The following is a 26,210-nucleotide window of genomic DNA, read 5'->3' as shown; positions in this document are numbered from 1 at the left end:
ACATACTTCTGTAGTTCAGTTGATATGAAGACGATGCCCCCAGTGTTCAACATAAACGGGGAACATTTATTTTTTTGCAGTTTTAAATCCACTTTTATGGACTATTTACACGTAATTAATGTGACAGAATGAGACTAATAATTTCAGGGAGGACGCAAGATGGTCTGCCTGTATGTCATCAGTGGCTGTTAACAGACACTATGCATGCCCATTTAACACTGCACAGCTTCCTTTTCAATGCTGGTGTTGGTTAAAGATGACAACATAACGTTTTCAGTTTGCAAATTCCGAAATGGAATAAAAAAAGTAATTTTGTAGATCTTTCGGACATTGTAGGAATTCCTAAAGTACTGAATGGTTTTCTAGTTGGAAGGGCATCTGTGCATGGTTGCAGATTTTATTTTGAGGCATCAAAATAATGCTAATACAACAAGGGACTAGGGATTAGCATTACAAATCATACTGATAACAACAAGAATTAGAAGAAAGAGTAACTAATTGGATTAAAGACCTTCCTCTAATAAAGGTCTTCCTCCCCACATAAGGGCATTGGCCTTTAATTGATGAGCTAAAGTATTTATTCTAATACACATGTAATAGGGATGCACAGATATAGCGGCCTAACATTGGTATCGACTGATATTCAGCTTGATGACTATTTGTAATAAGTAATAGTTTAACAGGCGTTTAAACATGGTTTCCTTAAAAAAAAAAACATGTCAAGATTAGAACCATTTCTGCTGGATTGAGAGCTTGTTGAGCCATACATGTGATTACTGTAAAGTGGGCAACATTTCTGCTTAATGTCGTAAAGTAAAGCCCTGAGGGCGTTTGAAAGGCTTCATTTTTTCAAACAAAGGATTTTTCTTACAGAAAAGGTTATGATAATTTGGTTAATACATTTGAATGAAAGAATTGGAGCTCATTCAAAGGTTCTAATTTTTGTATAATGGATATTTTACATATATATATTACACATTTTTTCTTAATTAATTATTATTATTATCATTATTATTATTATTATTTAAAACATTTTTTTTTTAAACTACGTATTAATTTAAAATCGATTCCAAATGCATAGTCGGTGAGCTTGTGCAGTCTGGTCCCTACTTGTTTTCCCTGTTGTGTAACATGGCTATCCACGTGAACCGCCAGCAAGCACATGACAAGGGTAGTTTTAGACACGCCCATTATTTTGCACTCCGTCCAATCGAGTCATAGATGCCAATTTAGTCCGTCCAATCATCATAGAATAGGTAGGGTTTTGCTACGCCGTGCTCACGTTGCACAAATCTGTCAAGCAGTTAGGATTGGATGACGTCTTGGCTGCGTGACTGAGAAATAACTCAAATAAGAAAATCACTTTTGGGGACCAAAGCTAACACCCGCTTGGATTGGAAAAGGTAAATATTTAATGATAAGATAACAGATTCGAGGTGTCGTTCGAGAGTCAGCTAACTGGAGAAGCTAGCTAACTACCTCACCCGCAGCCCCAGCCAGAGTGAACAGTAGATGTAAACAAATTAAATGTAATCGTTGTTTTGGTTGTTGAAAGCCTAAAATAAATTTGTGAGTATACAATATGCATCTTTAATTGGATATTTAACTTGAAAGTCTGACGCTGGTGTCCATTGTGTCTATTGCTAACGTGTTAGCTAAATAACATGTCTGCCGGAGACTGCAGCTAACAAGGTAAGCTGGGTTGGTTAGTGTATCAGTAACATGGATTAGCTGATGCTTGCCTGCAATTCTGAAAATTCATCACTAAAGTGCCGCCAACATACGCTGTAGCCAGCAATGAATCTTTTTATATCAGTTGAGGTTACACCACAATGTTTGAAGCATCTGTTAATTTAACTGCTCCTGACCTTAAAGTTATGTCGGAGCCAGAATTTTATATTTACATTGTAGTGTGGGACTGTTCTTTCCATTTAAACTGGAACACCGTAACATCAAAAGAATGACGACTGTGGTTTACGTTGCTGAGGTGGATTAGCAGCTGCCTCCCTGGACGTCTTCAAAAGAGGCGTGCAGTGGTTACTGAGATTTGAGGTCAGTGGGTTCATTACGAGGGAGTACTGAACCCTCAATTGAGAGTCACGGTTGTAATGTGGAGTTGTGGTTCATTAGTTGTTGGAGTCTGGAAATGTGTTTAATTTTACATGTGAAATGAAAGCAGAATGCATATATATGGGGTATTGGTCTCTGTTTGCTTGATATGCCTGTACCATAAATTTATGGTCTTAGTCAGAAGTCAGTAAACTCATAATCTTAATCTTAAAGGACCATTTCGGTCGTTTACAACATCCAGCTGTATTGCCCAATCTACCCATGATTTAGCCATAGCAAAGAGGCAAAAAAATGTCATCCGACCCTGACAGTGATGCTTGCACGGAGATTTCGGACTGACAACATAGCCATGGGGGCATGGATTTATATTGTGTTTTAAACGTCTTAACGTGCTCCAAAAATCACCCCAAAAATATGCAAAATGGACAGACACCTTACAACACTATACTGTAGTGTGTATGACCCAAAACTAGTGAAAAGGTGTTTAAAACATTGTGTGAGTGCTTGCAGCCACACACCGTTTTGTTTACATCCCCGTCTTCTGGTAGTCCAAACAAGTCCATCCGTCGAGCAAGCGCATATCCCTCACAAAAACTTGAATTTTGCCAACAGAAACGTATTCCAGCATTTTATTTTTTCAATTCATACATTATGGACCATGTAAGATGTAAGGTCATGTGCCCATTAGCTGTACACTTGAAACTAGAATCCTAGCTTGTCTGCGCATGCGCATGATTCTTGCACGTTAAGACGTTTAAAACACAATATAAATCCATGCCCCCATGGTTATGTTGTCAGTCCGAAATCTCCGTGCAAGCAACACTGTCAGGGTCGGATGACATTTTTTTGCGTCTTTGCTATGGCTAAATCATTGGTAGATTGGGCAATACAGCTGGATGTTGGATACGACCGAAATGGTCCTTTAAGAGGTATTTTTCTTCGAGAAATAACTGCTAACTTCGGGGCAGTAAGTAGGCCTCCTTTACATGTAGCTTGTCCATGACTATGTATTATATAATGTTCTGATTTCATAGTCAAATTCTGTGTCTCTGGATAGGCATATCCTCTCAGGGCTTTACTTCGACATTAAGCAGAAATGTTGCCCACTTTACAGTAATCACATGAATGGCTCAACAAGGTCTCAATCCAGCAGAAATTGTTCTAATCATTTTTTTTTTTCTAAGGAAACCATGTTTAAAGAATGGGTCTACTTAGTCCATTTTCTCTTTTTTTATTTATACCACAGAAAAAAAGGTTATTATAAAGATATTGTTTTTTTGTTTCTGGCAGTATAGTGTATGTTTGTTTCCTTAATTTGTTATATTGCTTACGTTTGTAATGCTATGATCTGCAGCGATCCTGGAAAATAGATCTATGTTACAGTCCAGAGAGGTGCTTCTTTCTCCGAAGCCAAGTCGTTTGTGTTTAATCACCTCAGAAAGGCATATTTAATTTCTGGCATATGATTCATGGTTGTGTTGTTGTTTTTTTTTTTTTTTTTTTTTTTTTTTTTTTTTGTAAGACTTTTACCCTCATTTTCAAGCCATTTTCACTTTTTTAGCATACAAACTGGTGTTTCTGCTATCTTATCCATGGTTTCTATATAATTTAGAGCTAACTACAGAATGAAAACACCTCTCTGTATGCTGCATAATACTTCAGCAGCATCACAAACTTAGGGTTCAAGTGGAGGAGTGTCAGTTTGGTCACCAGCCTCATCTCATGCTAGAGTGTCTCCGGGCAAGACACACAGGCTGATGTTAGGTCAGCACCTTGCACTGTAGCTTCAAATCAGATGATAGGTGTGTTTTGACTTGGTGAATAAGAACAACACTGAAAGAACTTTGTAGAAGCATAAGGTCAAAAAGGGCTATGTAATTACAGACCAATTTCAAACTACAGCCATGAAAATGACAAAACAATTGAATCATCTCCTCTTAAAAACCTCTTCAAAATGGTTTGAATAGAAATGGAAGTTTTACGAGTTCACAACGATATTTATCCATTCTGTCATGGTGAAGGGCTAAACTATCGAGTAATTTCTCGTTTATAAACACTGAATTGGAACACACAGTTATGTAACTCTGCAGCGACAACCTGATGAGTGATGCAGAATATATTCACTGGTTCTTGTTTTTTTTGCCTCACACTGTGTATTTCTTGTCAGTGTCCTCACTCACTGCCTTGTGTATGTGGTGGTTGCAGCTGCAGTTTGGGTTAGATTATTACTTATGTTTAGGTCACCGAGAGAAGAGTGGGGAGAAAAGACGGACAGCAAACCTATTACTTTAGCTTCCTGCAGACACAACCTCTGGGTCTGGTTTAAAGCCACTTTTGGAGGGCTTACAAACATTTAAATATGTGAGCTGCTTGTAATTTTTCACAAGTTAGTGGCATTATGCAGCCAATTATCACATCTGTGTTTTATTCATGGGGTGTAATGATGGGATGTCAGAGTTGCCCCGTGGTCTCTGAGGTATTGATGGATGAATTGTGCCTATACGTGTAAATGGTTGATGAATGGTGAGTGAGTCAGACAGCAGCGATAATCAAACAGACCAGTGGGATTAGATAAGAAGGCAGATTGTGTTTATTCACATTTTCCCAACTGAAAATGTTGTCCTGTCGTGCAGGACATTTTATTTGTTTATATTTTGTAACACTTCTGAAACATGTCACGTTTCAGACAACAAAATGAAAGTTTTCTGTGCCAGACAGAGCATAAAAACAAAGGTGTAAGGAACAACAGTAATGATGGCACTGATTCATTAAGCCCTGCCTGGTGGGGCTATAAATGGAATTCTTCAATAGTTATTAAGTACTCCTGTGCTTTTTCTGCATTCAGTGTGCCTTTAGAAAGACAACTTTCTATTTCTTTTGGAGAGAAATTCAGCGGGCAGAGTGATTGAGGTCCGACTGCATCATTCAAACACAACATGTTTGGACCAAAGTGTTGCGCAGCGTCAGACAGAATTCAAATGAATGTCTACATGAAAGCAAATGATATGGTGCAATATAAAAGGACAGTCCTGAATGCTTTTCTGAGTCTTGAAGCTACTCAAAGCCGCCGCTAAAGGGAGAGTGCAAAGCCAGGGTCGTTCAAACAGCTGTCGTCCGTGAAGTATATTTGATATATCCAAACGTTTTTGCTACTGTGTGGCTGGCCAGGAAAAACAAACTGCATCCACTGATCCAAGATTGCTGATAAGCCAGATAACGTAGAAGAAACATGCCAGGGACCCTAACTAAGCCAGAATACGGCAGCAGTTATCTGAAAAACTTTAATTCAGGTTGAGGTCTGGACTTTGGGTGGGCCATTGCAACCTCTTGGTTTTATTTCTTTTTCAGCCTTTCTTGTTGTGCATTTGCTGCTGTGCTTTGGATCATTTGCCACAATTACAGTCTGACCACTATAACCTAAAGACAGCGTGAGCGTGTAACCAGGCGTCAGAGCTCCCAGCCAAATATTTCTTTGCGTTTCACCTGTGCTGGTTCAGGAGAATTCCCCTAAAAATCCACTCTCAGTATATTGTGTCATATATGTTACGCAACCAGCTCTGGAGCAGTTCCAGAATTGAAACGCACAAAAGCAGTAAATAGTTATGTAATCGGAAAAGGTGTGTACTTAGAGTGCTAATCGGGCCAGAAAGAGAAAGTACTCAGTTAGACATGGAATAACAACAACAACAACAACAACAAACAAAGTGTGTAGCTATTCACATATAGTGCCAGTCTCAGCAGAAGAAAACAGAAGGGAAATGGTCGCATCATGCAAATATTAAATTGCCCATCACAAACGAAAAGGTGAGCAAAGTAAACAGTAAGATGCATTGGGTGTCGTTCAGGTGGCACACACAAGTTCCGTCATACCAATAATTGTAAAGTTGGGGCTATTTAAATCAGGCCTTTTTAGATAGATTATTGTGAACACGTGTCATAATAAGCCTACCGCACAGCCAAAAGAAAGATGTGCTGCTGATTGAAATACAATGGAGACATAATAATAGATAATGTCAGAATTCTGGAGCCCAATAACTATAAATAAGCCCTCAACCAACAGAGATCTGTCTGAGACCTCCTTATGAAGCTTTGGTTAAAACAAACTGGCTACTGCTAATTGCAGCTTTCATTTTTTATTTCCTATTTGAATTCTTTCTTCAAAAATGGCCATCCAGATGAATAATTTGGGTATCCAGCAAGCAAGGTGCCTGCTTTTTGCGCCATCATTTATCAGCAGATAACGCTGTCAGACAGATGAGATGATAAAGATGGGATGGTTGGGTAATTCTAAAACCTCTTTTGTTGTTAAAGCAATACTGTGTAACATTTCTACCTTAAAATAACAGCTTGAAAAAAATGGTGCGGCTAGAATGAGTTTTAATATTACGATTGGCCTGTCTCCTATGCCCTTCGGGGGTCTGAGTTGGAAAAACTGCGCTATGTAACTTTGCTGGACCGGCCCGGGAGCTGAGCGGAAGTACTTCGACTTGCTTTCTGGCACACCTACCGCAAAAACAAACAGACCCCTCTCACGCTCCCAGGTACATTTGATTACTCTTACCTTCTCGGTCGACATAGCTTGCACCTTCTGACTCCTCGCCGGTTTGTCAACAAACGTGAAAGCGAAAGGGTGTTGTATTTACGACAGTGTAACCGTACATTACCTCCAAGCCTGTAGGGTGAGCTCCATAGTGGGCTTTTTGAGAAGTTACATTGTATTAGCCTAGCAAGCCAGACCCGTACAGCAAAAAGCTGTACAGGGGTCTAGTCACAGATTCTATAATAGTACAGATACGCCACTCACGGTGCATTTCCGGTTTCCAACGAGGCGATTTTAGTTGCAGTTCCACCCTCTTTCCACGTGGGGCGCTCAATTTTGGAGACCAGAATGAATGGAGTCCTATGGAGCTATACGCCCTATCGTGCCCTTATCTCAAGATATAATTTTTTCTCTAGTAATTCGAATGTTGTTTTCGAAAGAGGATGTTTAGAAAATACCCATGGCTGAGTTTTAGATTTTTAGAGCCACTCATTTGCTTAAAAAAAGGATTTGAAGTGTATATGACGTCATACATAGCTGGTCGACCAGCTGTCATTAGCACAATGCTAGCGCGTTGTGGACAACAAGAAGCCAACCTGTAAGAAATCAAAGGGATATATGTACTCGTTCAGTAGATTTTTGACTTGAAACCCATGTTGAGCTCTCAGAAACTACATTCAAATCTGAGCGCTCTTGAGGAGACTTAGGTGAAACTGACCATTTGTAGCATCTAGCTCCATTGGGCCCCATTCATTCTGGTCTCCACCGACGCCCCCAGTGGAATTCTGGTGGAACTGCAGCCAAAAAGCCGGTACAATGGGGCTTAATAGAGAGTGGCAAGGCTGTTAGTTATAATGGCTGTGGTCTAGTGACGCTGGATAGCAGTGTGGGCGGGATAAACGGCTGTCTGTCAAGTTTAACGCCACGCAATAGGATGGCGCAACAACCAATCAGCGCGATGAAGAAGTTTTATGTAGTCAATGCAACGGAATGTACATCGTGGTTTGTAGTCTATGGCCTGAAAAGCTGATTACTCTTAAGCTATAAACTCTGTAAATATATAACTTTAGCAACATTTGAAACATTTTCAGGCGAGAAAGTAGTCATTTAGACTCCCAAGGTGTTGAAAATCTGACAAAATACCAGCTATTTACAATTTTGTTCCCACGAATTTGTCGCTACTAAAGCTAGCCGCAGTGAGCAACGCACTTCCGGTTTTGCCGTTAGGTACATCATGCTCGCAATTGACTGGGGATTGCTCTCAGATGTAAGTTTACTTCGTTTCCCTATAAATCTAAAGAGATCTAGCTAATGGAAGGCAATATAGCTGTTATATAAGCCTGTTCGCCGGGCGCAGCCATTGTTTACCTCTCTCTGGGACTTTTTTTTTTTTTTTTTTTTTACCTCTCTCTGGAACTACACACTGAAACATCGCACCTCTGTCGTCACTAGGTAGCCCGGCCTCTGACCCCGCTCCTCACGATTTGATTGGCTCGATTAAGTTTTGATTTGGAACCTCGCAAAACGACCACAAGTGACTAGACTAGCCCCGGAGCAAATTCCATTTGCGGCCGCTAGGGGCGTCTAGATTTCTAGGCTAACATTGTATTGCTTTAAAACATTTTTAGGAAAATATGTTTTTATGATTTTATTGATCTTTTAATGCAGCCCCACCTACCTCGGATATGTTCATAGGCAGAGAGATCTACAGCTAACATATTACCATAGAAATTAGCTGGTTGATCTCAACAAGCCGCCAGTTCTTCTATGCTGTAAATCAGTTTTGCAAACTTTGTTCTGATGCAATTTCTTGGTATCTGCTTTTATTTCCCTCTACCCCGCAGTGCTCAAGACAGATCATTGCATCCCAGATTCAGCACTGAGTTCATGTTCATGTATTGTCCCCATATGGAAACCATTCCCTCTGCTGAACTTATGAAGACCCTTACTTGCAACTTTAACTGGACAAAATGCTATTAATGTGTGACCAAAGACCAGTGATGCCAGGAGGTGGCAGTGGTCCAAATGGGGAAGATCCAGCATTGCTGTCACCCACAACAGAAGGTGAAGGGGAAGAGGGGGTGTTGTCAGGGCACCAGGATGGACACGAGCAGTCCGGGTGTCTCGGGGGAGAAGAGAGCGGAACTTCAGGAGGAGAAGTGGGGCAAGACGATGAGGAGATGACCAGCGGTTCTCCTGATCTTTCTTCCTCTGCTAATCATAGCCCTGGGAGCATCATAGAATCCACCTCAACTTCTACCAAGAGGTACTTGACCTGAGCTTTGGCTACGTATAAACAATAATAAACCCAGCAAAGTAATATCTAAGATCTTAGTACACGACAGTTTTCTCTAAAAATATATATATATATATATATATCTCCAATGGAGCAAAATGCATTGGCTGCATCGAACGGTTGCTTTAACCAGATTGCTGTTTATTTAGTAACCAGCGCGTCTGTTGTTGCTTTTCTTACATTGCTGCACAAAGTTGAGTGGGTCAAAGTTGAACAAGGCAGTGGATCATTAAGCTGTGAGGAACATTAAATATTGATAATTTGAACTTGATCTTTCATCGTTTCAAGTAAATACGACCGTGTTTGCTGACCACAGTGCTCATTAATGCTTAAAGCAGATGATGCTGGAAATCTCAAATCACTTAAGGAAAAGTTTTGAAAATGGTCCCTTTCACATCTGCGCCACAATCCGAGATGGCGATACTATGACAAAATGACTAGCTGTGCAGTAAAGCAGTATATTAACGGAAACTGACAAAAATCTGCTTCAAGAGCATACACTGAAACTAGGGAGAACCTTTGAGACCTGGCAGCCCAATCTACTGTGTTTTGTGTCTTTTCAATGTCTGACGTAATAACCCTTTTTTTTTTCTCTGGTGTCTGTTATTGTGTGTTTAGCAGTGAACGTGTAGATGGTGGCAGAGGGCAGACCCACAGAGAGTTGATAGTCACAGTGGCTGAGATGAAAAAGAGGCTCCCCTCAGACAAACGGAGCCGCAGCAAAGCCAGCACTGTGGAGGCCTTACATTATGCCCTCAACTGTGTCAAGCAGGTGCAAGGTAATCTGGCTGACCAAACAATAGTTAGATAGTTAATGAGACTAGATTTTTCTTTGAGCCCAAATAAGATTCTGTATTTTTTATTTTTTTTCTGAGCTGCGTCTGTGTTTTCATTTGTAGCCAACAGTGAATACTACAAACTGCTAATGCGAAATGGGCAGGATGAGAGGAGAGATGCCACTGTTTGCACTCTTGAAGAGCTGGAGAGGGTCACCTCTGAGCACACCCTTAAAAATACGGTATGAGCAGACACACACACACACACATACACACACACACACGTTCATGCACAACGCACAGGAACCGGAGCCATTGTCGCTTTCTTAACCCTGCACATGCACATTTACCTACTGAGTATTCATTGTGTTTAAAGGTAATTTAGTGCTCCGTAGTGTTTGTCGCCAGTCTTCCACGTGCACACAAGTGCATTTATTTGTGCCTCAAGCCCCTGAGCAGGTGTATGAGTGTGTGTGTCTTTACTGCTTCTGCATGTGTCTGTGACTTGGCTCGCCTGTGTGAGCATCTCTCTACACGTGCGTGCGTACGTCTCTCTGTGTCTTGGCGTAGGATTCCTTCGTGGTGGTTTTCTCGCTGTCAAGCGGCCGCGTGCTGTACGCATCGGATCAGGCCCCCAGCATCATGAGCTGCAAGAGGAGGTTTCTGGAGTCCGCAAAGTTTGTGGAGCTTCTCTTTCACCAAGATGTTACCGTCTTTTACTCGCACACGGCACAGCCGCATTTGCCACCATGGAGCAACTCACACAAAGGTATGATTACAGTATGTATGTAAGAATATATGGTCAGAATGATGTTACACTTAAATTCTCTTGTTTTTATTGTGAATATGAAGAAACTAAACAGCGCAACTCAAAATGACGTACATCGATTCTGTAGAAACCTCACCCCCTCCTCCAAAAAACACAACTGTCCTCTTTCATTTTACTTAAGATTTCTTTTTCAGTTTGTCTTTAATTACATTTTTGTAGGTCAAATGCGAATGGATCATCATCATCATTTGTGTTTGACTGAACAGCTTCTTTTACACCAAGTTGTTTGTCTAAATTTGAATTAGTTTAGACATCATTCTATTAAGAAGATGATTCACATATCTCTGCTCTCTCTTTTTCTTAGCTGGAGTTCTCTTCGATAGTGCCCAGGTCAAGTCCTTCTTCTGCAGAATCAGGTCAGCATTTTGCATAATTATTATAGCTAAGATTTAAAAATAACCCACATGTAACTATCTCTACTTAGTAATTAAGTCACTATATATGAAACAGACATAAACAATAGAAGGCTCATAGTTTCAGGCTAAAAACTTGGAACAAGTAGATTGATATGATGAGAAGTGTAGTTCAGCATATTTTGAAACTTTTGAAAACAATATGCAGATTTTTCCAGCTTGGGTTGTAACAGAAGTGAAAATGTTTCAGGGGCGGGAAGGATCGTGAGGGGGAGATGCGATACAATCCGTTTCGAGTCACTCCTTACATGCTGAGGGTTCAGGGAACTGGGAGCAGTGGGGAGGATGAGGAACCATGCTGCCTGGCACTGGCTGAACGCATCATCTCTGGATATGAAGGTAAAAAAAACGACCACAAACGGCACACAACACACGGCGCTTTGTCCAGTAAATAGTAAAAGGATGCACAACTTTTGGGATTTTGCAATACCAAAATATGTATGCATTTGTCGATATGCAGAGGCATTGGGTCAAAAGTGCTGCATTGTTCTTATTCTTGCTTCTTTCTGCAGCACCTCGGATCCCTATGGAGAAGCGCATTTTCACCACAACACACTCCCCCGGCTGTGTGTTCTTGGAAGTTGATGACAGGTCGGTACACTCAGAAACACGTTAGCAGTTCTAATTTAAATAATGCTTTGATGAAACATGACGGTGTTCTCACAAACCTAATCCGTTGATGCCCATCTACAGAGCTGTGCCTTTGCTCGGATACCTTCCTCAGGACCTGATTGGCACATCATTGCTGACCTGCATTCACCCAGAAGACCGTCCCCTCATGCTGTCTATGCACAGGAAAGGTGAGCTTTTAAGGAATATGAATACAAGCAGAATGTGGTTTTACGATTTGTGCTATTTTCAATTGAAATCTAGTTTAATTATTCTTAAATTATTGTATTTTTTTATATTTAGAGTGTTCCAACTATTTTTTTTTTTTTTTTTTTTTTTTTTTTTTAGATATATTATTATGTGATATAATAGACACCAGACCTATCGAAACAATCAATGAAATAAGCTTTGAGAGGCAGGTGTTTTTAATGTTTTGTCCCTTCATGCTTTCCATAGTATTGAAGTATGCCGGCCAGTCTCCATTTGAGCACTCTCCGGTGCGTCTGCGCTGCCAAAATGGAGACTATATCACCTTGGACACCAGCTGGTCAAGCTTTATTAACCCATGGAGTCGTAAGGTGGCCTTCATCATCGGGCGGCACAAAGTCAGGACGTAAGTGGCCAAAGCATAACCTATATAAAGACAAACAAGTGCATCAAGTTTCTCCCCCGTTTTCTTTAAGGGTGGTGAACGCTCTTATTTCCAAGAGAAGTTATTCAATTGAATGATCTGATAATAAAGATAACATCAGTGTGCTGGTGTCGTTTTCTGTAGGAGTCCTCTAAATGAGGATGTGTTTGCTGCGTGGACAAGGGAGGATTTTCCGGTCACTCATGAGGAAATAAAAGATCTCCAAGCAAAGATCTATAAGCTTTTCCTGCAGGTGATTATTTCAGTGATCAAAAGATGTGCACAACTATTTACCTCTACAGTTAAATCAAAAATGAAAGCAGGGAAAGCCCTTCACTTGTGTTTTTAAGCTTTTATGCATTGCTCAAATGCTTTAAACAGCTGTCCAAATATGTAAAAACAAATACAATCAATCAATTTTGTGGGATGCACTTAGTTTTTCACAATCTTTAAGCCAACTTAAAAAAAATTCTTTTTTTTCTTTGTGTACATAATTGTCTACAAATTTTTTTTCTTTGTGTCTCTCCTCCACAGCCGGTCCACAACAATGGCTCCAGTGGTTATGGTAGTTTGGGAAGTAACGGCTCTCATGAGCACTACATCAGCATTGCCTCCTCGAGTGACAGTAATGGCAACCTGTGGGAGGATTCACACCGAGAGCCGGTGAGACGTCACAATAAACCCACCGCTCAGATGTATATCCTCTACTCCACTGCTAAAAATGATTAATCTTATACATCGTGTGTGTATGCGTTTGCAGATGACCTTGCAGCAGATCTGTGCTGATGTAAACAGAGCGCAGTGTTGGGGTCAGCAGCCACATCAGGATTCCAGCCGCGTAACTACTTCTCATGGCAAACGTACAACAGGTGAAGCATGTTAGATAGAACAAACGCTGTGAAAACATCTGTCTTTATGTTGGCAGATATTTAATGTTTAACGTAATGACTAAAATGGCCCCTTTGTTTCTGCAGCACCTCTGCCTCCCTCAGCCGCCAAGCCCGAGGTCAAAGAAAACCAAGAAAGCAGGAAGCAAACGCACATTCCCTCCTATCAGCAAATCAACTGTGTGGACAATATCTTTCGGTGTGACATGGTAGCATCGCCACTATACTAGTGTTGGACTTTGTGCAGCTGTCTGTCTTTGTGACTGTGTTTGGGACCGTTGTGTGTTCCAGATATCTGGAGGGCTGTGCTGGTCCAGCCCTGAAGCGGAAGAGCGAATCCCGTTCTTTGGCCACCTCTTCTTCCTCATCCTCTACCTCAGAAGATGACAAGCCTGCGGGTGCCACTGATGCCGGTCCGGCCAGTTCAAATGGTAAAGACACACACTTAAGATGTCATATTACCTGATTAAACAAATCACTTCAGCCTCTTTTAACTCTATTTCACCTCACTTTCCAGTGATTGTGTTGGACAGTGAGGTGTCAGTGGGCCCTAGAGCTGCCGCTGTTGTCGGGGCCCCTCTAACAGACATCACCATGTCCACTATGGCCATGAGTGTTGTCTCGGTCACTAGCCAGTGTTCATACAGCAGCACCATCGTCCATGTGCCGCAGCCTGAGTCAGGTATATAACAAACTTTCAGTTTGTTCAAATCAGTGATCAGATCATGGGAGCTGCTCAGATGGTTTTCTGCATTTTTTTTTTTTCTGTAGATCTCACAGTAAGAGACTATCAAATGTGAACTTGTAGACTCTGTAGAGAGGTATATATGGTAACCTGCCAATTTTCAACATAGTTCAACATTTTCTGAAGTTTTAAAAAAAGCTTTGGTCACATTGTTTTTTTCCTTTATTTTTTTGTTTTATACAGGGGAAAAGCTTAGCTGTTTATTTTGCTGAATTATTATCCTCATGTCATGTCACGTCACAGAGGCCACAGCTCTGGAGGATACCCCGATGGGCAGTGAGCCTGCTGATGCTGCTACAACCCCTGTCCGTCCAGCCCCAAGCCCCACCACAGAAGAGCGAAGATTTTTAGGTCTCACCAAAGAGGTGCTGTCGGCCCACACCCAGAAGGAAGAACAACAATATGTGGATCGGTTCCGCCATTGCATCCTTCAGAGCCCTTACAGCTCCTATCTGCAGCTGGACAACAGCTCAATGGATCACTCCCACCAACCAGGTCTGTGCATATTTGTGTAGAAAGGCATTTTTGTTAAATAAACTTACTTGAAAGTAAAGTTTATTTGGACTCATCTGTGGTCTGCATCTGTCCCTGCACAGGAGACTACCCACGTCAGTTGAATACTAAAGGTTGGAATCGCTCTCGAAGAGGAAAGCCAAGATGCAAGCGACCCAAGCCCCCGGGTTCTTCAGACAGCTATGCTTCCCCAGCGGCGCCCCCTTGCCGTGTTCCTAACTCCTCCTGGCCCTCCTCGGAATCATCGCAGCCCCAGATGCGAGCATCCCTTAGTCAAACGTCCCCACTCCAGGTGTCGTTCCTTCCTGTCACAGGAAAGCCTGGCATGGAGCAACCCCCCAGACCACAACAGACTCTTGGAGCAACTCCTATGATGCTGCAGCCTCCTGACCAACTCAACTACAGCTTTAACATCATGCAATCTGGTCAGAGCCAGCCAGGCATGCAACCGCTCCAGATGGAGCCCATTCAAAATCTGCAGAATATCCAGAATTTTCACAACCTGCAGCCAGTGGCCTCGACCCAGAGCTTTAACCCTTACGTGGCTCCTGTCATGGCTGTCGTCCTGCCCAACTATCCAACTTTCACTCCAGGTTTCCCATCCATTTACCCGCCGGCCGTTCCGTCGATTGTGCCCCAAGCACCCATCAACATGACTGGCTATGCACCTGGCAGTGCCTCCTTCCCACAGCCCCAGTACCAGGCCCAGCCTGGCCCTCACATACAGACATCCCCTGGCCTTCTTCTCTGCTCACCACGAGCTAGCTCTTCTGTAGGGGATGAAGAGGAAGCAGCTGAGCCTCGGGCTTTATTCTCCAGCTCTCGTTCGAGTTCCCCTCTTCAACTCAACCTGCTACAAGAGGAACTTCCCAAGCCGAGTGAGAGGCAGAGCAGCACTGGACACAACCACGCTGAAAGCCTCCATGAACAACACACCAATGAGGTTAGGCTGATATTGCCCATCATACATAGCCAGTGCATGTTAAAATACTCTATTCACATTATAATTGGTGGGTTTAAATCTAACTTGTAAGTCTTTGTCTTGGTCAGGTTGATGCCCCCTGTGATTCTGGTAATCATGATGCCCAGTCAACATCCAGTGAGTTGCTTGACTTGCTGCTACAGGAGGATGCCAGGTCAGGGACTGGCTCCAATGCTTCGGGTTCTGGATCAGGAGAGTCTGGAGGTTCATTGGGGTCGGGATCTGGCTCCAATGGAACATCTACCTCACACACCGGTAATAAAGGAAAACACACTCAACACTACATTTAAGGTGCCCCATACAAACATCCTTCTTTGATCAGTACATTTGTGAAACAAGACTGGAGTTGATATAGTTTGCCTGTCTTTCATTTTGTCCCTACTGCAAGGGAGATATTTCTCATTTCTCAAGTGCACTCCTCTTCTATTTTTTCTCATATTGCAAAATAATAAAGCAACTGACGAATGCAGCCAAGGCATTGAAGTGAGGTTTAACAGCAAGATGAAAAGTAAGTGATGCAGAGTTGTCCCTGGTTACAGGCAGTAGCAACAGCAGCAAGTACTTTGCCAGCAATGATTCATCAGACACATCACGCAAAGCTCGCAAGAGCCAAGAGGCCCAGGAACAGCACCCACACAGCTTCGACGCTCGGGTGGAGAATTCCCTGTGGAGCATTATCCAGCACACACCCGAGCATGTCATGATGACGTACCAGGTTCGCACCAGGTATGAATTCCCACTCCCTGTTTCTATGCCACTTATGATTCTAAAAGACTAAATTACTTTAGACAAAACCTTTTGATAGATGTGTGGAAGCACCTGCTTTCATGAGAGAGATGTCGAAGCAGATGTTTCGAACCATCTGAATAATGACAGCCTTGTGTTTAGGTTGCCAGAGTATGTTCTATTTTCTATCTCCGTCGTTCCCACATCTGTAAACTCTTTGTCCCGTGTCCTTACTTGCTTTATCCCCAGGGACCAGAGTGAGGTGTTGGCAGAAGACAGAGAGAAGCTTCGAGCGCTTCAACCCCATCAGCCCTGGTTCAGCCAGGAGCAGAGACAGGAGCTTGCTGTGGTCCATCCTTGGATCCGGCGGCATACCGTCCCACGGGAAATAGACACACAGGTACCACAGGGACCTTAAAATGGTCATTTTCCTCCTTGTGATGGCACCATTTCTCATTAAAAACATTTCTTTATCTCTCAGGGTTGTGTGAGCTGCAACTCAAGTGCTGGTGTGGCCCAGTCCCCTCACCCACCTGCCCCAGACAGTTCATCACCAGTGGAGAGCCCTCAGCTGGACTCCACTGGATCTTTGGCTGGCACTTAAGAGACCTCAAACACAAACAGCCACAACGCATCTCACGGTTAACCAGCCTTGTCAGTAACTCAAATAACACCCACCATTCATCTCTTCTGACCAGTCCAGAGGAGTGGATCCCTGTGCTAAGGCATTTTTGTAAAGGCAACAGAGGTGGACCAGGCCCTAAGGAGCAGTGGAGGCAAAAGACGGGCATGTTACTGGCGTTATTTCTTGGTCAGACTGCTGTGACTGTCTTTACTGGACCATTGATATTATACATCTTTTATTTTCATGTTTATAGAGCCCTTGGAGGGATGTATGTCATATTTAAGACTTTTCAGATCCTTTGGCGCTATGAGCCTTCAATTGCTCAATAATTGAAAAAGGTCCCAAAGTTGCTGCCCCACAACATGACTGTGTAAACACCTGTACTAGCTGTGTAGTTAGTGTGTGACTGGGTGAGAGGTGCTGGCCCAGTTTGAGTTTCAGGACACACGCAAGACTCTTTTCAAATAATGTGGTGTACAGATTGTACAGTCTGTGTTTTGTTTTTTTTTTCTTTGGGGGGGGGCAGGCAGCACTAAGACAAAGACACTTTTGTTGTTTATAATGTCTAGATTTAAATCTTGTAAGTTGTTATTGGAGTTCACTGCGCTCTTATTCCATAGTTTGGTTTCTTCTTGTCCAGAGCATCCTTTTTTTTTTTTTTTTTTTTTTTTTAAATGTTATTTCACAACAACAGCAAACCAGACGATCGTTTCAAACTTAAATCACCCCTAAAAGTCCAGCCCCTTGCTCAAAACCCCATATCCAATCCTCTCAGCACCCGGTATCTTGCTTGGTCTTCACCCTGTAGTAAGTGTAGCCCAAGATATCAACAGATTTTCACGTTTACTCACTGAATTTCTTGTCGGACCGTGTAGCTGTCTGTTTGCGTGTGTATAAAGGGAGAGACGGGGAGGAACTGCCAAACTCACTGTCGTTCCATGAATGTTGTCGCTCTCCTTCTTGTACTGCGGTTGAATTGCAGGTGAGCTTGGGAGTGACCGAGTGTGCAAGCTGCTTCTTTCGATACACTTGTCTAACAGTGAAAGACAGACCAGGTTTTCTACCGTTTTTAGATTGAAAGTATATTGCAGTACTGTGTATTTTATATAAAATGTACACAAACTTCACCAAGTGTATAAAAAGCCATTTGTCTTGAATTCAGGGACTGTTTGTTTGTGACACAAAGGAATGATTAAATGACCTATGACTTCAGTTGTATGTTGTCGTAATTATCTGACTAGCACAACATCACCGAACTGCTGAACTGAAATGAACTATCGCAGACCCGGGGACCAAATCACATGGTGAGATTTTTTTAAGTTTTATTACACTGTCATCACACAGTGTCATTACATTTGACTTTTATAGGTGAAATGGCAAACAACCGAACATGATCATATTCATTTTTTTTTTTTTTTTTAACTTTATTAGCTGTATAATGCAGCACCAAAATTGGTAGTTACATTTGAAGGATGCATGAATGTGCTCGGCAAAGTAAGATAAAAAGGCAAATCGGGTGACTAAACGACACAAAAGCCACGATAGATGCAGTGGTTCGTTCGCTAGAGGGCGCTCATGACCAGTGGAAAAAAACATGGGCTGAAGCCAACAAGTCAAAACAGTTACACAGTGAAGATCAGATGCAGCTACTGGCGGAATTACAACAGAATCAGGATAGCAAAATCATACATGAAGCCCAACACTGGCCCACAGTGCCCCCTTATATTGTGCGTACATTCCACTGTCACAACTTAATGGGATACTTGACAAGAATGGACATTCAACAGCTCGACACAGTCCAGTGTTGGCTGTAACACAGGTCTGTTACAAAACATTTCTCCTGTGCCTAAACATTTAATGAACCATTGCCTTTACCATATGATATTTAGTAAGTTGTCTTGACAAATACAGGTTTCAAGATTCAGCAAAATTACAGTATGAGCATTTAAAAAACAAACAAAAAACTGCACCACTGGTCAGTTAGCATTCAGTTACAGCCTACAGAAATCCTACACAGCAGCAGTAACATTTCAAAAGAGCTTTGGTCCACACAAAATGGAATATTGGACTAAACCGAGTGAAAACTGAACACACTGGCATCTTTTAACAAGAGCAACATTAATTCAAATGGCATAAACAAAAGACAATCTGCATTTAACGTGTCACAACTCGGCGAATTCTAGTCACGTACACATTTCTCCTTAATAAAGCAGTCAGGCTCGGTTCCCACTGCACAGTAGTCCCTGTCCGGGGCTTTTTTTTAATCTCACAGAGTACAATAAAAGCAAGCAAACAAACATGTACGTGTCTAACGCTGACGATTTGACAACACGTGGCTTCAGTGAGTTCTTTTGCATTTCACAACAAAGCATTCTCGCAGCATTGGCTTCTTTGCTGTGGTGTCTCTCCTGCCAGGACAGAGGGCCGTGTGGAGCTGTTTAGACTGGAGCGCAGCCTCTGGACCAGCCAGTGACTCGGATTTCACCTCTGCCTCATTTTCTCACTTGGAAAACTTCTGCATCTCTGCAAGACAAACAAAGGCTGAGCTCGAGGAGGAAAAGGGGAGCTAATTAAAGATGGTCGACTCTGCATTTGTGCGGATACCTTTGTCAAGATCAATGACTTTTGGCTGAGTGTTCACGTGGGCCTTTTCTTTGAGCAAGTTGTTCTTGTAGTCTGAACACAAGGTTGGGGGGGGGGGGGGGGGGTTTACAACCAATTAGGAGACAAACAAGTCTGTACACTTCTCTCTGTTTCCAGTTAGAAAAATGGTGAACCCACCTACAACAGCCATCCATTAGGCATGCCCTATATCCACAGCTTTACAACTGCAACCATTTAAGATCATGAAAACAATGAAGCAGCACCCAGGATGCAGAAGTGCATCACACATGTAACTCACCAAATCTGGTCTCCTCCTGGCAGCACACGTCCACATCACTGACATCCATCTCGTACTCATCCGAGCTGCTGCAGCTTCTGCCGGACCTGCCACAGTGACACATCGCATCGAGTCCGTGCTGAGGGGGTAAGACGGCCCTTACATGTGTGTGCGTATGTGTGCGGTCAGCACTCACCTTATAGATGCCTGAGGGTAAAATTCTGAGAACATAGAGAATAGAGCGTTTGATGAGACGAAAAGAAAAAAAGAAGAAGGAAATCAGGGTGAATCACAAAGAATCGGACGGAGACTGTCCAGTTCAGACCTTTGGCTCTGCGCCGTCGCGTGATGAGGATGATGATGAGGATGATGAATGCCAGGAGCAGGAAGGAAGTGAGGACGTAGCCCAGTGGCAGGAGAAAGTGGTGTCTTTGGTCGGGCAGGATGACAGTGATGACTCGCGGTGACTCAGCTTTAGTGGCGTCTGAATGGTACAGAAGTCCCAACAGTCAGCAGTTTGACACCCCTTTTCATCATCCTTTCTTTCCCGAACAACCTAGTGTGTCATCTTGTGGTTGACAGAAGCACATTGACTTGAGTTGACTCAGCTTGTGAGTAAACACCTCATTACTTGGTAGAGATTAAAATGACAAGTCGCCTGATTGGTGAATGGAGAGCTCATCAGAACTGGGCTTAAATTTCATCTCTGCTAAACGTGATTTTATCTTTGTAATCAGAGCATTCAGCACTTTGTGCTAAATGTTTGTTTTAAGTGGTAGGATCCATCTAACTCTAAAACAAGCTCCCTCTGGCTGCACCGCTACATATACATATGTAATTCTTGGAGTTGAAGAGTGTTTTTTAGCACATAGCAGCTTTTTTTTTTTTTCCACCATGCAGCTGTACGAAATGCTGAACACAAAAGGGAAGTGAGGAGCGATTAGGCAGCCGATATTACTGCGGGTGATATGTGCGGTTCAGCTGAGCGCTGAGAAGGAGAGAACCAATGAAAGCCTGGATTCATTTACCTTCATAAAAAAAGAATTAAAAAAAAAGAGTGCAAGTTAAGAAGCAGCTGTGGACCTCAGACTCAACATATTCGAGCCAAAATGAGATCCAGACTGGTGTCATGCCGCGATTTACTTTTCCTGGCAGTTAAACACAGAAAAGCAGAGCACCAGAGGAGTGAAGGAAGGACAGAGGGGGGAGGAATGGAGGAGGAGAGCCGAGGGAGAGGGAGAGGAAGAGGACGGTGAGAGGTTTCTCCAGAGGCCCGCTTCACAGAGAGGCAGTAAGAGCAGAGCTAGCCCTGACATCCTAAATGTAAAACTTTTCTGCCTCTGCACCGTGCAAAAAAACATCTTCAGATCATTCAGTGAAGTTTCACCAAACATGTGTTTATGATCGAACAAGCTGTCCGCCCTTGATGCGCAAATAATAAAACTAATGGGAAGGATGGAAGGGTTGAAATTACCCCCCCCCCCCCTTCTCCTTTCTGTCTCACCAACTCAAAAACCAAACACTTCACCGTCTTTCTCCATCTATCTTTCTTTCCCTTTGGCTGTCTCTTTGTGTGGCCAGCTGCTGAGCAGATGAGGTACACGTCCTGTTTCTTCACAAACTACAGAAAAGCTTTCTATTTCTTTAGAGTAAAGGGTGGGAGGGGGCTGGGAGAGTAAAAGGATTGGGATGAAAATAAACCTGAGCATGTCAAATCATCAAAGGAGCAAGGGAGATGGAGCAAAGGAAAGATGAAGGTGGGGCAAAGGGAGTGGGGAAACTTCTGCAGTATGTCAGGGTTAAGCCAAAGACAACAGAATAGCAGACAGTCGAGATGGCAAAATAAGACAGATAAGAAGACAGAATACTGCAGTGGAGACTACAGAAAGCATTCGCAAACATATTCCTCAGCTGGAGATGAATAAGTTCAAATGTAACCAGTGTAATTCCCGTGGCTCAGTCCCTCTGCCGTCTCTTTGCAGCTCAGAGAGTGAGGGATTATTTGTGTGGGCAGAGCTGGGCTTCGGTCAAAAGACTATCCAAGAGATTCCATTGAAATGAGATCGGCCTTCTTGGCACGCTGTTTTGCACACAGAGACAGCCACAAGTAGAAACTCTCTCAATGATTTTCCTACATTGATCCATCTGCCATTATCATCTTTGTTTCAGGTGTCTTCTGGAAAAAAAACGGACACACGCACCACAAACTATCTCATTATCAAAGAATTTGATGCGAGTGGCTGGCAAGACAACATCCCAATCTCATCCACCCCCACCCACTTCTCTTCTACTTTCCTTCCTCTTCTTCCAACATCCAACCCAGTGGAATGGCTTTTGAGGCAAAGCACTGAGAAAAACCTGCACATACAACTGCACACACACCAGTTACAAAAGTTAGAAAGCAATACAGGCAAATGTTTAGTTTTAGTAAGTTAAATATATAAAAAGCAGATGATGGATTGAGAACAGGCTGAAAGATGATGAGGGTAAATGTGTATATGTGTGTGGTTTTGGGAGTCTGGCATCATAGAAGAGCAAGAAATAAAATATATTGCTTATGAAACTAGCGGAAAACATCGGAAAAGACGTGCCGTTCTTCCCCTGCTGCTGCTCTGCTGAGTCTGAGAGAAGGTAACGAGGACAAAACAAGAGTAAAGGAAAGAACAGATGTGTGTGTGTTTCTTTTCCTGATTGTACACATGATGACTCAAATCCACTAAGTGATATAACATCCGCTCTTCGAGGCATTTATGCCGACATATAACAACTGGAGAGGCAAGACAAATCTGTATGTTACCTTTTTCTTCGCTAGGCAACGCTTTGGCCGGCTCGGTTGTCTGAATCAGCGGTGCCTCGACTGTGACCTGAAACTCTCTTCTCTCGTGTAGGCCACAATAATGATGGTGGAGATGGCAGGAATACATCCCCTTGTCTGTAGGCTGCCAAAGCACACGTTTGTTAAACTTTATTGGATAATTAGCCGAGACATAAAGGTAGTAAATTAACTCGTTTCTGATTCTGCTTTTCCATTAGACGGCAGCTACTTTTGGGTGAGGTCAACCTGAATGGAAACATTCTGCAACACAATCACAAAGTTTGTTTAGCCTGTTAGCTTGCTAACATTCGCCAGTAGTCATTGAAGACAAAGTAAATCTGATGGTGATGGGAATGTTATCAGTTCTTAGGAAATTTGGTGAATTTAAAAATAAAATGAAACGTTTGGCCTGATGATGAGGACGTTTCCGCCTGCTTGGCAGCTGCACGACGGTTGACCTGATGTCAACAGGAAGTTAAACATCACCAGGCAAGCGTATAATCCAGTACCAGCAGTAACCTGGCTGACCCTGACCCCAGCTTCCTTACAAGCAGGATTATGCACATAAGAAAATAGATTTTTTTCTTGTTATTGCGGTTGTCTCCGATTAGCAGATTAAGTTTGAGCTCTATTGTTTAACCAAAATAAAGAACACTGGCTTTCAGTTTTCCGTTTTCTGTTGTCTTGAACTCACAAAAAAACATGGCCTCAAGCCACGATTTGATTCCAGAGCCTGTATTTGACAAAAAGTTTCTCACTTCCGGATTCTGACAAAACCACTGGGACTCTTTACATTCCCCAAGACTGTAACCATAAACCCTCTTCTGCTTGCTGTCGTAACAAATGGCAACAACTGCTGAGCCTTGTTTTTTATTCTAGTAATTGCTCAACTTACTGTGGCTGCCAATGTCTGTTTCCCAGTGGGGCTGTAAAGTTTAACTTGACAACAGATGCATTACTAACAAACGCTCTGTGTTTTCCTGAAATACTGTATTACATGCGCACACTCGTGCAAACACACTTTCGTGAACCTCGTCCACCCAAGCACGTAACTCATCAGCAGTGTAGCCCTAATCACAGCAGTGAGGAATCTGCTGCCCGTGTGCTATGTCACTCTCCTTTCACACACTCCGACGTACACACCTGCAGATCTGATATGGTGAGTGAGAAGTCTCCCTCTGAGAACGCTTGATTGCTGATGTTCATCTTCCTCTGGAGGAACAGAGGTCCGTAGCTACGCTGCTCCCCAGAGGCGTACAGGTCCACCAGCCGATCGGCGTAGTCATGCCGGACTCCTGGAGACTGACGGTCCCAATGGACCACCTGGCAAGGAGAGGCAACTTCGGTCAGTATAATGTAATGCAACAGGACTACAAGTTAATCAAAAACCAGATTAATCTGTCCAACTAAGCACACACACGCACCTGCTGGTCCTCCTCTTCGCTGCTCCAGTCTGTCCAGACGGTCCTTCTGTTGACGCATGGCAGAACCACAGTGCTCCCCAGCAGCACCACGTACACGGCCTTTTGTCCATCCCAGAAGCGCTGCTCTTTACGGCCTTTGTGGCAAAGGGACGAACGGAAACAAAAGTCACAGAAGTCGTTTCTGGAGCAATAGCACATCAGCTCACACGACAGTCTGAGTGGTACGTACGGGATTTAGTCACATTGAGCTGTACTCTGACGGTCTCGTACAGGTGGCAGTAGAGGTGGTGGAGATTACAAGAGTACAGACCTCTGTCGTTCATCGTCACATCTGTCATCACATGTCGAAAGACAAACAAAACAAGAAGCAAACACGTTGATTATGTTGGATGACGTCATCATCATTTATCAACTGGCCCTCCTATTGTTTCTTTGTAACTGACACGTTTGATATGTGCAGACCAAATGGCGTTTATCATTTGTACTTGTTTGTACTGCTTTATGAGAGAAGGGATCTGATCCACGTCACCCATCACTATGACCCCCATCATATAATACCTGTTTCAAATAAAGAAACCCTGTGGCGTGAAACACAAAGGCACCATTTCAATAAACACATAACGAAAGATCCGGTTGTTGTTAAGGCTGTAACCAGGACCGATTTTGAGACAAGATGACGGCTAATCAGCTTTGTTACAAATGACACACCAACCAAGCAACCATGTCCCAGCTACACTCATGACACTCAAAAACAGCGGGCGGGACCTTTGATGACCAGCGAGAAGTTTCCATCCTTAAAGGCCGTCGAGGTGAGGCCGACCCTGCCCGTGTTGTAGGAGTTGTAGATCCTCTGGTCCCCTGCCGAGAACATGTCCACCACTCTCTCCATGGCGTAGTCCGGATACTCGCGGTACATGTCCCAGTGGACCACCCTCTGTCTGTCCCTCACCCTGTCCCTGGTCCACACCATGCGGGTGCTCACACACTGCAGCACTATCCTCGAGCCAGCGGGGGAACTCACATTATAACCTGCCACCACCACGCTGCTGCTGCTGCTGCTGCTGTCAGACTGACATGACACTGGGGGGGGGGGCAGAGAAAGAGAATTGTCTGGACTCAGAGGAGGTAGGTGCAGATGTGAATCACAGCTGCGCACTATAAAGCATAACATACCTGCAGTGAAGAAGCAGGCCGCAGAGACTGAAATAGAAACAGTAGAAGCAAAAGTGTTAATGACTTGGACAGATTGAGACGGCCGCTCACTGCTTGTGTTTTGATGAAAACATACATCTCCTGTCGGACGCATCTCCAAATTCAGATAATACTTAAAGTAAGAAGTAAACAATTGGGGCCACTGCAGGATCAAAAGAGGTAAACGAACAAATACATCATCTTCGGCCGTGGAGGGGGGAAAAGGTTAACATAAATGTATCTAACTGGAAATAATGATGAAAGGCATAAGCCCACTCTGACCAGTGCATAGTTGCACGTTCATCTGATACACCCCGACTATTCATCAGACAAAAATGTGTGCAGACTGTGCAGACGGGCCGGGTTTTATTTTCAGCCTGGAGATGATGTAGTGAAGATTTTCTACCTCATGTCAAAAAAAAAAAAAAAAAGGTTTTTCTTCCTGAATCCAGATCAGAGAACAGGAGAAAATAGACATTTTAAGAAAGCATATTCTGGTGGTAATTCTTCAACTTGATGTAGCACAAAAAACTTTTCAGACAATTGATGTTAATTTTTCTATGCATATTCAACACGCGCCTGTAACAAAGATTCACTGAGCCTCAGCCTATACTTACTGTGGATCAAGAGAAGAGCCTGAAGGGTAACGTCTTCCCTCATCTTGTTCCTCTGGCAGCTTTGGTACTCAGACGGATATCTACGGCTGAGCGGTGGAAAACACGTCCCGTTTCACTTCCCACGACAGCGGCGGGATTTGTTTGGTTCACTTTTGGAAGAAATGCATTGCGCAGAGCCACGACTCCGAACCAAAACAGGACCAAGCGGGACTGGTCCCAGCCTGGAAATGAAACTCGACGCCGCGCCCCCTCCTCCTCTCACAAACACTGATTTATTACAGCACAGCGTCGTGCACACTCGTTTGCTTTCACCAACTTGGGGTTTCTCATTAAAAGTATGTCGTCTACCTGCCTTGCGTGATGACATACAAATGTAAAGGGGTTAGACTTTTTGAGAGTTCCCTCTCACTGACTCCCTGGACGAATGACATTTGGAGTTATCTGAGTGGGAGCAGAAGAGCATGTTTGAACTCTGTCCGTGGATTTAATGAGAAGCTACTATTACCAACATGTCGCTAGTTGATCTAGCAGCTATTTAACACTTTGTGGTTCAGTTCAGCGAAAGAAAGAAATGTGAAGTTAACAGACACATGTTTAGCTTTAAGAAAATATAAATATAGCTTTTGGAGTCACGTCAGGA

At 43.1% G+C, this 26,210-nt stretch overlaps 2 protein-coding genes across 2 annotated transcripts; one reads left to right on the top strand and one right to left on the bottom strand.

Moving 5' to 3' along the window:
* Positions 1-1,260: 1,260 nt before the first annotated feature.
* per3 (period circadian clock 3) lies at positions 1,261-17,854 on the top strand. Its single transcript, XM_075460647.1, is given in 23 exon segments — positions 1,261-1,403; positions 8,455-8,708; positions 8,711-8,876; positions 9,525-9,685; positions 9,806-9,924; positions 10,253-10,451; positions 10,816-10,867; positions 11,115-11,263; positions 11,437-11,515; positions 11,618-11,724; positions 11,990-12,146; positions 12,309-12,417; positions 12,699-12,827; positions 12,925-13,033; positions 13,139-13,250; positions 13,343-13,482; positions 13,569-13,733; positions 14,040-14,291; positions 14,393-15,252; positions 15,360-15,546; positions 15,831-16,017; positions 16,267-16,417; positions 16,499-17,854. Coding segments are annotated over 22 exon segments (3,786 nt in total). The 5' UTR covers positions 1,261-1,403; positions 8,455-8,635; the 3' UTR covers positions 16,622-17,854.
* Positions 17,855-17,987: 133 nt separating this feature from the next.
* LOC142376939 (matrix remodeling-associated protein 8-like) lies at positions 17,988-25,781 on the bottom strand. Its single transcript, XM_075460648.1, has 12 exons — positions 25,571-25,781; positions 24,936-24,962; positions 24,528-24,842; positions 23,992-24,093; positions 23,763-23,896; positions 23,482-23,661; positions 22,321-22,462; positions 19,849-20,007; positions 19,720-19,744; positions 19,545-19,630; positions 19,247-19,318; positions 17,988-19,165 (listed from the first exon to the last, which is right to left on the bottom strand). Exons 1-12 carry the CDS (start codon positions 25,611-25,613, stop codon positions 19,143-19,145), a joined length of 1,308 nt encoding a protein of 435 aa, XP_075316763.1. The 5' UTR covers positions 25,614-25,781; the 3' UTR covers positions 17,988-19,142.
* Between the last annotated feature and the right edge of the window lie 429 nt (positions 25,782-26,210).

This window comes from Odontesthes bonariensis, chromosome 3 (genome assembly GCF_027942865.1).
Source record: "Odontesthes bonariensis isolate fOdoBon6 chromosome 3, fOdoBon6.hap1, whole genome shotgun sequence".
NCBI classification, from domain to species: domain Eukaryota; kingdom Metazoa; phylum Chordata; class Actinopteri; order Atheriniformes; family Atherinopsidae; genus Odontesthes; species Odontesthes bonariensis.
The sequence above is the reverse complement of the archived record's forward strand: the minus strand, read 5'-3'. Positions and strand labels throughout refer to the sequence as shown.

Bases quoted from the DNA above. Each gene is read 5' to 3' on its own strand.
- LOC142376939 (XM_075460648.1), bottom strand. From the start codon at position 25,613: ATGAGGGAAGACGTTACCCTTCAGGCTCTTCTCTTGATCCACA. The intron at 24,843-24,935 runs GTATGTTATGCT...CCCCCCCCCCAG, and splicing joins GGCCTGCTTCTTCACTGCAG to TGTCATGTCAGTCTGACAGC. The intron at 20,008-22,320 runs GTAACATACAGA...TGTACCATTCAG, and splicing joins GTTGCCTAGCGAAGAAAAAG to ACGCCACTAAAGCTGAGTCA.